Raw genomic sequence first — 14,417 nt, forward strand, 5'->3', positions numbered from 1 at the left:
TAAATATAAGAATCAGTCTTCTCCTGGGTGTCTCCTGCTTATCCACAACACTGCTGGTTAATACAAAGGAAAACAAAGGAAGAGCTTATTTGTTCACTTTTGGGAACAAAATGCTGTAAGTTTAGGTTTGATGTAGGTTTATTCAACTATTGGCTCTATTTTATTTTCAGTTGGTTTAAAGTCAGATAGATGCAGTTCAAATCAAGACCATGGTCTCTGGTCTGCCTGGTGACCAAAACCAGTCACAGGAAGCACCAGAGCAATAGAAGTTAGTTCTATTATTATTAGTACAACATTTAGTGATCACTGATTTATGTGACATATGTTGTCCAGTAATATGTGTAATGGATCATAAATCAAACACAGAATGAGCAAAGTTATTTTGTCTTTATTCAATTTTTCCAAAAGTGAACAATATTTTTCATATTCATCATATTTCACTTCTAGAAACCTACACTGTAAGAATGACAGTCAAGCCCTTCTTTAAACAATAGCAATTTATATTATTTCAGATAAATATACTGTGTATTTACAACAATACCCTGACAAATAGTGAACCTTATGATGTTCAGACACAGCCTCTATGTGCAGTCCATGGTTTAAATGGCAGAAAAGAGGGCAGTTATTTGTGTTACTTATCACAAGACTCATCTTTCATTTTTAAAACTTTTCTTGATTAAAAATATAAGTTATAGTTAGTAGCAATAGCTACTAAGTATTGTACAGCACGTAAAGCAGAACTTCGCTGTGGTCCGAAGGTTCACTGGCAGGAAGCTGGAACGAGGAAGCTACAAAAGACAGAAAAACTATAATAATATACCGTACTATACTATATTCTAAACTTAACACAGCTAAACCACTACAGAAACCAATACTTTTAGTCCAAAAGAGATCATCTCCACGCAGTACGACGGTACTGTTAATATAAAGAATTTTAAAGTGATTATCCATAATCACAGTTAAGATATCTAAAATTGCATTTTGACCAGTTAAAATTACAATATGAATAAAGCTAAATTTTACCAGTCACAATACCTTTGCAGATATCAGAAATTACATCATCAATGCCATCACATTACAGATATCTGCAATGTATATCTGACTAGTCCAAACTATAATTAAAGATTTCTGCAACTACATTTCTCATTGGCTTGAATGGGCTACTGGAATGGGATAGGATTATTTAGTTTGTAAAGTGAATTCCAGACATGTCCAATTACATTATGATTAGTCAAGAATTACAGATATCTTTATCTTTCTTTAATTTGGCACATTTTAAAGCTTGCTAGTTTAACAACACAGCTACTGTGGAACATTTGTATCATGCAAATTAATCACTTACCATTATTGGACCAGTGAACATGTCATCTTCCATAGTCTTCACGTAAAGCAGAGCGCGGTATCTCCTATCGTGATGCAGATTGTGTTGGTCCTTCATCCTGATAAAAGCAGTTAAAAGATAATGATGCTGCTTCCGGATCAACAAGGCACATATGAGCATAAAAATGTTGCCAAGAAGCGATACTTCAAGTGATTCAAAATGAACTCTTAGAATCACATCAGTTCATTTAGTGTCAATCTGCCTTTGATCACATTTAAACCAACTCGTAACAAATACAGACATAGAAATAACGGTTTTGTCTTCAAGTCAGTTACAAATGGTGTGATAAAAATCAGTTTACATATCATCGTCCAGCAGTTTTTTTACATGCTAAGAAAACAGCCCTGTTTTTAGTTATGAGACAAGGTATTTTGAAATGATTTATGTAAAAGAAGAAATAGAAATCCAAAAAGAAACACTTAATCATTCAGTTTATGTCAAAATCAAACAGAAGATACTCAGTTTTTACTGGAAAACAAACAAACAAAACAAAACAAAACAAGATATTGCACCAATGTTTGTTATTCTGAATCAACATACTTTTTTTCATTGGGACCAAAAGCTCATGGTTAACACAGTTATCCTGACATGAAAGTATGTTTACAGAAAAAGCTCTGCATACATATCATTTAGGAACCTTTGGGAATTTTTGAAATAAACGTTGTGCGATTTAGAAGTAATGTTAAATAAACAAAAGTGAATCCATTTTTAGACATCGAAGCACAGTTTAGTAGAATCAGCAATGCCATGTACCAGAACACGAATCCCGTCTTTGAAGACATAATTATCAGATATGACGGTCTGTGTTACAGTAATACTGACAAGTTGGTATATTTTAATACCATGTTGAGCCATGACTTATGAATGCATGATTAAATTATTGCCCTACTGCACATTCAAGTTTTATGACACTGAAACAGGCCTGAACACCAAAATCTTCATACTGACCTTTCCTGGTATCAACTACACTTCACCAAAAATGTATTTTTTTCTTTTCTGTTGGCTCAAGTACAAAGCACTGACGCTTTAAAAAGGACTTAAATGTTAACAGAGCCCAGTCTGAATTCCAGTAGATACAACTTCACATCGAAGCAGCCCTGACTGAATCCACTTTGCAGATCAAATAAAAATAATAATAATAAGAGACTAAAGTTGATACCTTCCAGAATCACATCGTAAATGGGCAGACGTACAAAAAGCCGATTCCAATAACGTGAAATTGTTCACTTCATTTTACTTTCCAGACACAAACTTCAGAGGCTGACAAACAGTATCAACACATCATGCAAATGAGATGAACCGAGAGAATGTGAAACCTACATGAATCTAAATGAGAGTGAAGAGAGTCTTGACGGTAAAGTCTGAACTCATGCCAACTTTTGTTAGAGCTTTCAATCCTGTTGCACAGTCTGCAAAAAGTTCTAACAAAGACACTACTACAGATAAAAGCTCTGGAAAAAGAAATAAGGAATTGAACGTTCAGTTCAGTTTCTTTTGTCAAAACATGCAGCATGGAAGTGACTCTAAAGAAAACCAACCATAGTGTTTATGACTATCCAGAGCTATTTAGTGCCATCTCTTACCAGCTTTAAGAACATTTGAGGCTGCATTTTTCTATTTTATGACACTTTCTTTCAACCTCCTGCTTCGACTATTATTAAACAATAAGCTCAAGAGAAAGTTGCAAGGAAAATAAAAAAGATTCACATAATTTAAACACAGTCTGAGATTCAGAGTGTGTGGAAGAACAAAGTCACGTCGTCGACAGCTTCTCTCCACTTTACAGCCCACCGTCAGGCTACAGGTAAGGTATAAAATAATGCAACTCTTTGTTTAAATAAATAAAACTCTTTAGAATGGTAAAAAGAAAATAAAACAGAATAAAATGAAATAGTTGGGATAAAACACATGACATCTTGGACAAGCAGCTAATAAAAATTCCCTCCCTGAAAATAATTTCTTTCACTGATTTTTCTTTTCTTTTTTCTTTTTTGCAAAAAATGAAAATATATCTTTTCCTTGTTCTTTGCAAGTGTCCATTTAAAAAGAAATTATAGTACCAATGAGTCCTCTTTGAAATATTATCTACAGCTGTACAATAGGTCTTGCAGATGAATTCATGAAAAAAAAAAAAAAAAAGAAAATTAGGGAATAATTTTACATAAAAAAGTATCTTTACAGATATGGGTTAAAAAGGATCATAATAAACAATATAAAAAGACAGTAGAAAGACAGCATATGCTAATGAGATTCATCTAGATTTGTTTTCTCTTCAATGGCCTGTTTAACTATTTCAGCCAACTTCAAGCGGTCGACTTTATCAGAGAAGGCTCGTCCTGCAACAACAACAAAAGAAGAAAGCTAGTGAGGAAGGACTTTATAGTGTAATTCAACGAGCAAACAATTGTACACTCATTTCCCCTAAAACCTATATCAAAAGATATTCCGTTTACTATCTTACAGTGCAAAAAGTATTCACAGTGCTAAACTTTTGTTACAGACTTATTCCAAAATGGATTAAATTCATTTTTTCCCTCAAAACTCTACAAAAAAATACCCAATAACATAAAGACGTTTCTATGAAATCTTTGCAAATGTATTAAAAAAAAAAAGTGGGTAATGTCTGTCATTTTTGCTTGAACGTGTGAGTAAATGTCTTCATTTGACAGGCAGATAAAGAAAAAGGGCCAGATTAATGTGGGGAGCCTTTAAACAAATTTAAGGAAAAACATCACGTCAACAAAACTGACAACTATGTGTAATTTCAAACTGCTTTTTTTTTTTAGATCTCTGCTTTACTTTTAAATTACTACATACTAAAGAACAAAAAAGGTTCTGCCAGATAGAGCCAAGATAAAATGGTACTGACCGTCCCAGCTGAGCCCCTGCAGGCCGTCTCTGAGCAGTTTACAGTCTCTGTTGAATCTCCAGGCTTCGTACATCACCTCATTCAGCTTCTCATCCTCGTTCTCTCCTGGACCAACAAAAATATTCACTTCAGAAGAAACCCTACTTTCCCTCCTGCTCCGGCAAGCATTTAAGCCTAACCTGTAGCTCGTATATTTATTTACACAATTAGCTAAATTAAATGTATTCAATGTCACTGTATGTTCACTGACCAGCCTGTGGTAGTATACACTGTGCTATGACATCTCGTAATTTTTCCAGTGCTACGTTGGAGTCCTCCCCTCCGTTCTCTGGGTCGTGAATGAAGAAACTGTCGCTGGGCTTCGGGCTGCAACATGTACATGAAAACACATATCAGACTGATATCAGAACCCACCTAGAGAGTCAGAGACCCAGTTAGGAGAATAGGAACACGGGAGAATAAGATTTACTTCAGTTGGCATGAAGTAATATATTGCCACAGGGACATAGCAAGAAACAAGAAATACATTCTCTCTACATCTTGCTCTCACTGAGAAGTACAATACATCAAAATACAGACAAAACTATTTCATGTATCTTAACAAAAGCAATCGTACCCCAGCAGTTTCCGCTTCCTGAGGATTGGGTTGTTAACAGAGTTAAGGGGCTTCAGGCTGACGTTCTGATCCTGGATTCTCATGTTGGCCAACTGTTCTGCATGAGCCTGCTGGATACCTGCAACTACCGCCTGGAAGGTAAGAGGAGAGACGGTAAGAACCGGTGAGAAGATGACGTCACCATATTGTATCTTATAATAACTAAGCAATTTTTAACTTGCCACTCACCTTGTCCATCATCATCTGGGCTGATGGCAGCACGTTGTCGAGGGCCTCAGTGCAGTTGAGCCAAGGGTGAGCCAAGACTCCCTCAATAGTCAACCTCTCCTCTGGTTTCACCTTAAGTAGCCTTCAGGGAGCACATATCGGGCATGAAGGGATGAGGGAGTAGGGTTAGGAAGTAAGATAGAAGGAGCGAGATATGGGGAAAGGCATGACAAGTGAGGTTAACAAGGACGAAAACAAACAGGTTTGCAACAGTGAAAGAACATGATTATACAGTACTCACATATCTGGCTTTTTATTTTGTTCCTGATTTAAGTGTTAACAAAAATAGACAGAAACATAGAGCGGCATTTGTGATCCAGCTGCTTACGTGCAAACAAAAACACATACTTGCGTACTATGTCCTTGGCCATCTCGGAGATCTGGCTCCACTCGTCTTCAGGGAAGTCGAAGCTGCCCGTCATAATCTTCTTCCTCATGTCCTTTGGGATGGTGCGACTGTGGTGCTTGGAGTAGAACGGAGGATAGCCGCACAGCATCACATAAATAATCACACCAAGAGACCACAAGTCACAGCTCTGGAGAAAGACAAGAAAAATGTGTTTTAAATGCGAGGAAGGCCACAGTAGGACTGAAAGCTTATCAGAACAAGTTAGTCTCACCTTGTTATAAGTGTAAGGAGTGGGTGAGGTAGGTATAATTCCAGACTTTTCTTTCTGGTGTCTTCTTTGAGCCTCAAGTACCTGATCAGAAAGAATGATAACATGTACTGAATTATTACTTTAGGTTATTATTATGAGTTTCTGATGTTCCTAAGCATGAAGAAATAAGCATGTTTTATGTCCACTTGCTTTTTACCTGAGGTGCTACGTAGTAAGGAGTGAACTGCGGGGTCATTAAGTCTCCTTGATCTATTTTGGCAAACCCAAAGTCACACAACTTCACTGGTGCATCCTGTGGAAAAGAAAGAATCGCAGACGGAGAAGCGTGAATGTGGAGCAATAACAGAAACATATTTTAGTAGCTCTTTGTGAACCATCAATGGCTTCATAGCTTGATATGATTTCTAACATGGAGTATATTTAGGATACCATAAAGATGGATTTTAAAGTCTATCACAGCAACTGCAGATTGAATATTTCTATTGTAAATCTTGTAAATCAGTGCAGGTTAAATTGTATTTTGTGCACATAATTAATCAGCTCTGAAGAATCTGCAGTGGCATCAGTGCTGTATGTGCAGTGCAATTCAAGTCCAGCTACCTACCAGAGAGTTATCCTTGAAGAGCAGGTTTTCTGGCTTCAGGTCACGATGTGCAATATTTAAAGAGTGACAATGTTCCAAGGCTTGACTGATCTACAGGGAGAAAAGACATCAGACAGGCACCATGCGTGTAAAAACATATTTTAGACATCCCTGATTTGAGTTTGTGTGTGTGTGTGTGTTGCTTCTTTTGATCACGTGTCTCACTGCTGCATGAGCTGCTTGATCCCAGCAGGATGCAGTTAATGACATGGAGAGTCTGTGAGGCATGATGTTACCCACAGGAAGAAAATGTTTCACACAAATACAGACAAATCTATACAGAATGATTTAGAAAGAAAATCACTGATGGACAAAGACTGACCAAGCAGAATTACTGATAATATTTACTACACACAATCACAAGTTAAATAAAAGCAGTCTGTGTTGACTCCTGATATGCTGCACCAACCTGTTTAGTGACCTGACTGGCCATCTTTTCAGTAAAGTGCCTGTGCTGACTGATTCTGTGGAACAGCTCACCACCCTCCATCATTTCCATAACAATCAGGAGCCTCGCTCTGTGTCAAAAGAAAAAAGAAAGAAAAAAATGGAAAATGTGTGGATGGTTAAAGACGGCCTAAAAACTAGGACTGATGCATTTAGAAGCACTGGATTTTACACAGTCACATTTAGACACCCAGTTCTTTACCTTGAGCTGGACTCATGTGGGAATTGGACACTGTTGGCATAGACCTCCAGGATCTGCACTATGTTTGGGTGGTTGGCACACATCATATGGAGCCTCACCTAACATAATGATCCAACCAATACATATTTAGACAAATAAGATCAAAATAGACGTTCTTCACTGGGGACATTTTGACATTATTGTTTAGGAAAAGCATGTGTAAATAATAAAATGAATAATTATACAGTAGGTTCATATAGCTGCTTCAGGTTCAGGGGCTTGTATGTCACAAAGGGGGCATACACATTAATTTAGCAGGTGGTTTTAATTGTTGTGACTGACGGGGGTTGTGTACATGTATGTATATTTATTACAAAAATCCTACCACAATGTATATAGAGCCCATATAGTGATGCATGTAAGCAGAGCAACACCTTCAGTCCTCCATCTATGCCTATAGAGAATGCATTTGGGCATAATATAATGATAAAATGTACATACAGTAATGCGTTAGTGGCCTGTTTAGTCAGCTCGTTTCATTTAAATATCAGCATATCTGTTCTGTCAAACATGCATCACATGTTAAACACAAAAATGTATTCTACAAATGTAACTGAACACTATGCTTATTATTCTTCTAATAATAGTTGCAAAGCAAAAAGTATATCGACAATACAGCGTTACCTATAGAAAACCAAACATGTAACTGAACGCATCATTATCATTCACACACTAAACATCTGTATCCGAGAAGCAGCCTCATTTAAAATTTGCCTGCATCTGTGTGTATTTGCTTGTCAGTGCCAGTGTTCACAGTTCAGCAGTGAGTGCTTGTGGGAAGTGTTGCTTGTTTTGACTGCATGTTTCACCGATTCACAGTTGTGTGAGCAGCTTGATCAAAACAGAAGGCTGCTAATGACATGGAGAGGCTTCTAGACAAACTGTCTCACAGGAAGACAATGCTACGGACAAAGAGCCTATACAAACAAACAGAAGGAGCACAGGAGACAGACTGACGGGGAATCAAAGCAGAAATTAATAAAGACTGATATCAGGCTGACGGAACAAAGCTTATTGATATGACCAAAGACAATAAACAACAGGGATTAATCACAGTGTTTCCTCTCACCTCATTTCTGGCCTTGGGGCGATCAATGAGGATCTTCAGGGCCAGGCGTTCCTGAGTTGACTTCTTCACACACACTCTGGACAAGGAGAAAACAAAAATGAACAAACACCTCACTCAACATGCGTGCGTGTAATGTGACAGGTTGTGTTTCTGTAAAAGGTAATAACTGTGTCTGAAAACAAAATGCATAGCCAAGCATTTTGCAAGCGTTGTTGACTGTATGATAAAGAAAGTTGATGGACATGAAGCCAAGTCAGCTGTGTTTACATAACCCTAAACTACAAATGTAACAGTAGTTTTAACTTTAGGTGGTTCTGATATATTCTGTACCATCAATCTTCCTTATCCTCCTTTCAACTAAATATTCAATGCCCTGAGTCTATTGTCTATTGTAAAATACTGTTTTACAGACACACTACACTTTAGGACTGTAACAGTTTACAGTTGAACTACGTTCAGTAGTCCATTAACTTTGTTCCTCCTCCTCCGAGCTGCAAGGACTAAAATATTCACTTTTAACAGCAATCCCTGACCCTTAAAACTCTGATTACACTATTAAAGCATTACAGCACAAAACATTCTGCTTCGGCCAAAGTTCACTCCACTGGAAAGCAATACCAACCTAATGAATAACAGAGTTAGAAAGAGGGGGGCTGGTAAAAGACAAGAATGTGCTATGAGACAGGAAGAGGTGAGCGGGAGGTGAATAAGAGAATTTGAAAAAAGATTTTTTTAAGGCAAAATTCAGTGTGAATCAGAGTGAAATATGGAGTCAGAAGAATATGAGACAGGGCGAATAAGAGCCGAGTCTGAAATAAAAAAAATGCAAGTAAAGCATGAATCAAAGTTTAGAAGTGTATTTACATGGAGGGTTGATGAGTTCATTTCTCAGTACTCTTTTCTCTGGAGCCAAAACTTCACATATTAGGTAATAACAGATTGCTCTCTGCTGATCCAGACCCCCAGAAATCAGTGTCAGACACTGATATATTACAGCCTGTATCTGCCTGGAATCAGCCACAGCAGTTAAGACTTCAGCTAGTATAAACAGAGCAGCTACTGAATAAATCCCAAGACAAAGTGATTGTGAGACAATGCAGAGTTTAAGTCTGATCACAGTTCTGGCCTGTCTTTGAGATCCTCCACATAACTTCATGAAGTCTCTGTAAATGTTAAAAGACTGGCCATCTATGAACCCCAGGGTCGGTGGTTTGACTCCTGGTTCCTCCTGGCCACATGTCAAGGTGTCCATGGACAAGTCACACTACAGCAGCTGTCCAAACAACAATTTTCCCAAGTGGATCAATAAAGTATGTCTTTATCATTAAAAACTTGATGTGTTTTCAGTAATGTGTGCTTTCATGTCAAATACTGTATTGTCCCCCATATGTAAAGGTGGAGAAGATCAGAGAGAGGAATGCAGAAGGAAAGTACACAGATAAAGAAAAGCGCTGGTCACTGATCCCTCGTATATCCACAAACATCCATATCTGATCTGAGCACAAGTTTTCAAAAGAAGAGTTTAACCTGCCAAAGCCATGGAGTTTGACATACGGAAATATACTTTTTTCAACAAGTATATATGTTTTCAATTGCACAAGAAGACTAAAAGACTTCAACTAAAGGGTGTGAGGGTTGTATTCAAGACCAAGCATGTCACAGCTAAAACAAACATTTCCATATTACGAGGTAAGCTTTGACGTGGTTACACACTAGTGCAGTGTGTTAAAGCCACAATCACAAGCATTTGATTCCTTCAAATTCTCAATATGTGTTCTTGTGAATATGTTGATAAATTGGTGTCATGGTGAATACAAAGAAATCAAAGCACAGAAACATAATAAGAAGCAAATATCAGAAATAATCACACTGCTTATCTCTTTGACAGCCTAGTTAGTAAATACACTATATTTGCTGAGATGTCATACTTGAATTCAACAGTCTGTGTGTCAAAAGTGCGGCTGTAACCACCTCTTAGACACTCTACTGCAGCATTCTCCACAATGGTTTATTCATGCACTGCAATGCCAGGGCAATATATCATTATTTATTCGTCTCTCTAATCCTACTCGCAATACCCAATTTTCAAATCTAAACCAAACTAGCAATCAGTCTCATTGGACCCAGGCTCTGCTCTCACAGCTGGATAATTTCTGCAACCTTAAACAATGACAGTGGAAAATGACAGCTGCAATATGAGTACATATTATCATGGACGCCAGGAGCACAGTTTAACAGGTGATTTCTCAATCATAAACTGATACCAGAATGATGACTCCTAGTTATGCAATACTACTGCCCCAAACCAAGTTTAATATAAACATTTTGTTAGGAGTTCTGTCTGTGTAACAAGCAATAGTTTGACATCAAACTAAAGCAGAACAAAAACATAGTTAAATACGTAGAAAAGATAAGAAATAGAGATAGAAAAGACCATTTTCTTTATACACACACACACACACCTGACAGGTCCACTGATGCCAGCTCCCAACTTCTGTGTCCAGTTTATGTTGTACTCATCCAGAATGGATGTCTCCTGTTGGGAGGAGCAACCACAGCAAACAGTATATCAAATGTTTAAATAGAAAAATACAGATTTGTGCTGAGTATGCATATGAATCACTTTTCTTCTCACAGTTTAGAGCATAGCTTATGTCATGCAATCAACAGCCCACTGTCACCCATCCCCAAAAGAGAGAAAACAAAAACACTGAACAAGACATATTAACTGCAACTGCTGTTTAACATAATAAAACTTTTTAGATACCCACACAAAACATATCTTGACCATAAAATGAAATGAGAATAACTGGAATGGAGTTGTTAGAAACAGACGTTAACCTATTTTTGTATTATCTCTAACTTTGTGCTACAATTTACAAAAGACTGTTACGTGATGCATCATCTGATTATAATTTGTTACAAAACTATAAACTTATCATAAGATATTATTAAATTAGCACGTCTGGTAGTTTGGTCTTGGCCTTGGCACAGTGTGTTTAATCACGTACCACTGCCAACATGTCTCCTCCCTACTGCTGCCCTGACCAGTCCAATCTGCCATTTGTAGACACAAAGAAGTTGATGATAGTCAGGATTCGTGATGATTATGCAACACAGGAGGAGGCGCTGATATTTACTACACAGCGACTCAGAGCCTATACTATAAACCTTTTATTTTTTAAGGATCCGTGCCAAATAGACAGACCTGGATAATATTCTGAACTCAGGTTAACGCATAAGATGGTTACCAATTGGTTTTGTTCATTGCAGGTTTTCCAAGCAAGCTTTGCTCATGTTCACATGAACGAGCAGGATTTCAAAATATAAGCCAACCATGCACTATCAGCAGATCAGGAGAAATGTTTTAATACAAGGCATGATGTAACTGCTGATTCCCATGGAGCAATCAGGTTAGGCAAAAACTACACAGGCTATTTATATGCTTTGATCCAAATCTCCTGAATTGAACTTGCTCTGGAGCAAGTCAGCTGTGTAGCATAGGTGACCATGATTTCTTGATTAAGCGCTCTCTTAATATGAGAGCACCTGGGTTAACACTAATGTTTCTTCATGACAACAGCACTTGTGGATACTCTGTGTTCTCGTTTGCAGCTTCTTCTTCTCTCCTGACTATTAAAGCATGGGCCAGGGCCACTTGAGATCACATTTAAGTGCTGACATAAATGCCCAGGCAGTGACACACTGATGGGAGCTGGCCAAGAATGAATCCCAGAGTCAGGGTCGGTTAATGACCATGACCATGCTAGTTAGAGTCAAGCTTTACAGAAGTGTTTATCATGGGTACTTTCCATAACCCATTTTGCATGATTCACCTTTACGCTATTATGAAGATTTACAAAATGATTTATCCTTTTGCATGTGTTTTTCCAATCTAAAAGTAGTCTCCACCACAAAACCACAAGATCCAAGTGTCCATTTAGTGCAGCTTTTACTGGATCCATAAGAGCATTTATGCAATTAAGATCATATTGACAGAATACAGAAGAAGTATAAAACTATTGAACAAGATAAAATGAGCCGTAGGTGCGAAACAGTCCCCTGACACAGCGCAATAAACTTCAACTACATCGACTAAGAGAACATTTTCACCATCAGAGTAAATTGCTGTAGCTTCACTAGTTTTATTTGAAATTCACTTAATCATGAACAAAACAATTGGCTATATCTAGTTGCATAAAATTCCTTTGATTAAGTTAAAAATGATTACCTTGATGAACTTGTCTGCGCTGTTATCCTCCGACATACTGTCCTGCTCTGGACAGATGAAATCTGCCTCGCCGATCTCACAGCTGACAGCGGTTTTTCTGACCTTTACAAAGTTTCGGACTCGCAACCCTGTGCCAAACAGCTCGTTTGCTATATTACTACTGATGACCCGAAAAGGCCATTAGGATAAACCGATATTTTGCCCGCGACCAGCCAAAGTCCCGCAGCCCACCGGCTGGTACGATATAACGTTAGATCAGACCAGCTCGGCTCACAACCTCGCTCTTCCAATCGTCTTAAATTCACTGTGGTGACCATGTAGAGTGCCAAAGTCCTAGCAAGATGACCAGAAAGCCTAACACAGGTCCAATGTGGACTAGCCCACCACTTTTGGAGGGGCACTGAACATGGGACGTTCAGAAGTGTATTTTTAGCCAGTGCAATGAGAGCAGTGTTCTGCTAACACAGTGGGAACTGGCTAAGTTGCTGTTAGTTCGCTTGCTAGCAAGTAAGCTAGTGCCACTCACTCACGTCCCACGGTGAGGACAGATTGCGTAACAAAAGAAAAAGTGAAAGATAGGGTGGACTAAACATACTATCGCTGATATTATCCTCGACAAGAACTGTGTTGTGAGACAACGAGCACACGGTGTTCCCCACAGCAGAATAGCCAATGACGCTATGTCGTCGACCTGAGCCTGGCAACGCGCTAGCGAGCTAGCTCAGGTGGCAAGTTAGTTTTCTAGCTCTACTCAAGGCAACAGATGTTAACATTCTTCCGCAGGGGCAGGGTAATATCTACCAGAGCTCGTATGGAACACTATTACTATTTCACAGACGGAAGGAGTTCATAAATCATCCCAGAAGTGACACAAGAGATCGCATCTCTGGACTATTTTGCTAATCCCATAGCTTCTTGTCAAAGGGGATACACAACCCGAGTCGGCACTACGCAATAGGAGTCCGCGGAGATCGCCGGATCAAAAACATTGTTTGGTTTTGTAAATTCAGTCAGAATGTCATATTTAAAAGGGTTTTCTTCCAGCAGATAACTACATCTGACAAGTATGAAGGATAACTCCGTCTGTAACATTTTAATGTCTACGTCCATTATTTATATATATTTTTCAATCTATTATGTTTGGAATGGCCAGCCCCTGCTGGGTCCTTGTAAGGCCCCAGTTTTCAGATTCATTGGTTAAAATCATTCATGGTTAAAATTAATTTAAACACATAATAAACTCACGTTGCGGAAATCTTATTTGTGAACAGCATTTAAGCTACTCATACTGTTTGTCTGTTTGTGAGCATCGGAACAATCTATAGGAACATCCAAGCTATAAACAGTGGTGGAAAGAGGAAAATAACTAAATAGGGGCTTATTCTTCATTATTTATATTTTCTTCTACTTACTACAATATCTGTGAAATATCAGAAAGTAGTGAAAGGCGCCCTTGTTTTATTTTGTTTGCTTTTTCCAACCACTGACCCCAAACCCCAAACTGGCAGAGGTTTTGCATGAAAAGTTTAAACAACTGACCAATTATTATGTTAGTAGCATTTTAATTATTTGCAAATCAACTAAATCTAAGTTGTTTTCTTGTTTGATAACTTTTGTTATGGAAACTTGACAGATGATCAATAAATATACTATGATGTATTATTTATGATAGTTTAAGATTATATTTTCAGTGTGGCAGTGTATTTATTACTACATAGTAATCAAACATATCCACATACATATTCCCTTGCAGCTTTACACTTAATTACACATGAATGCATCAATAATTATTTTCTAATGATATACCTATATTTCATTCATTGTGTCAAAAATATTTTTACTTTTGGTACATTAACTATATTATATTTGTATTTACAAAAATGTTAACTAAAATGTATGCCTGTAAATTTTTGAAAGCATGGCATTTACATCTAAATAAATATTCCTACACTGTAGTTCTGTTCCTTTAACCTATGTAAAACAGTGTTTCTTCTAATACAGCCAACAAATGGAATAAAGAGGTAGCCTCTTTT

The 14,417-nt window shown here is 37.8% G+C and overlaps 1 protein-coding gene across 1 annotated transcript; it reads right to left on the reverse strand.

Annotated features, from left to right (window-relative positions):
- Positions 1 to 372: 372 nt before the first annotated feature.
- mapkapk5 (MAPK activated protein kinase 5) lies at positions 373 to 13,319 on the reverse strand. Its single transcript, XM_026342711.1, has 15 exons — positions 12,385 to 13,319; positions 10,616 to 10,689; positions 8,154 to 8,229; positions 7,046 to 7,143; positions 6,806 to 6,914; positions 6,358 to 6,447; positions 5,950 to 6,045; positions 5,754 to 5,834; positions 5,482 to 5,669; positions 5,095 to 5,215; positions 4,867 to 4,997; positions 4,501 to 4,616; positions 4,251 to 4,355; positions 1,343 to 3,717; positions 373 to 788 (listed from the first exon to the last, which is right to left on the reverse strand). The coding sequence occupies exons 1-14, from the start codon at positions 12,418 to 12,420 to the stop codon at positions 3,623 to 3,625; spliced, it is 1,416 nt and encodes a 471-aa protein (XP_026198496.1). The 5' UTR covers positions 12,421 to 13,319; the 3' UTR covers positions 373 to 788; positions 1,343 to 3,622.
- Between the last annotated feature and the right edge of the window lie 1,098 nt (positions 13,320 to 14,417).

This window comes from Anabas testudineus, chromosome 9 (assembly GCF_900324465.2).
Source record: "Anabas testudineus chromosome 9, fAnaTes1.2, whole genome shotgun sequence".
Classification (NCBI taxonomy): Eukaryota; Metazoa; Chordata; class Actinopteri; order Anabantiformes; family Anabantidae; genus Anabas; species Anabas testudineus.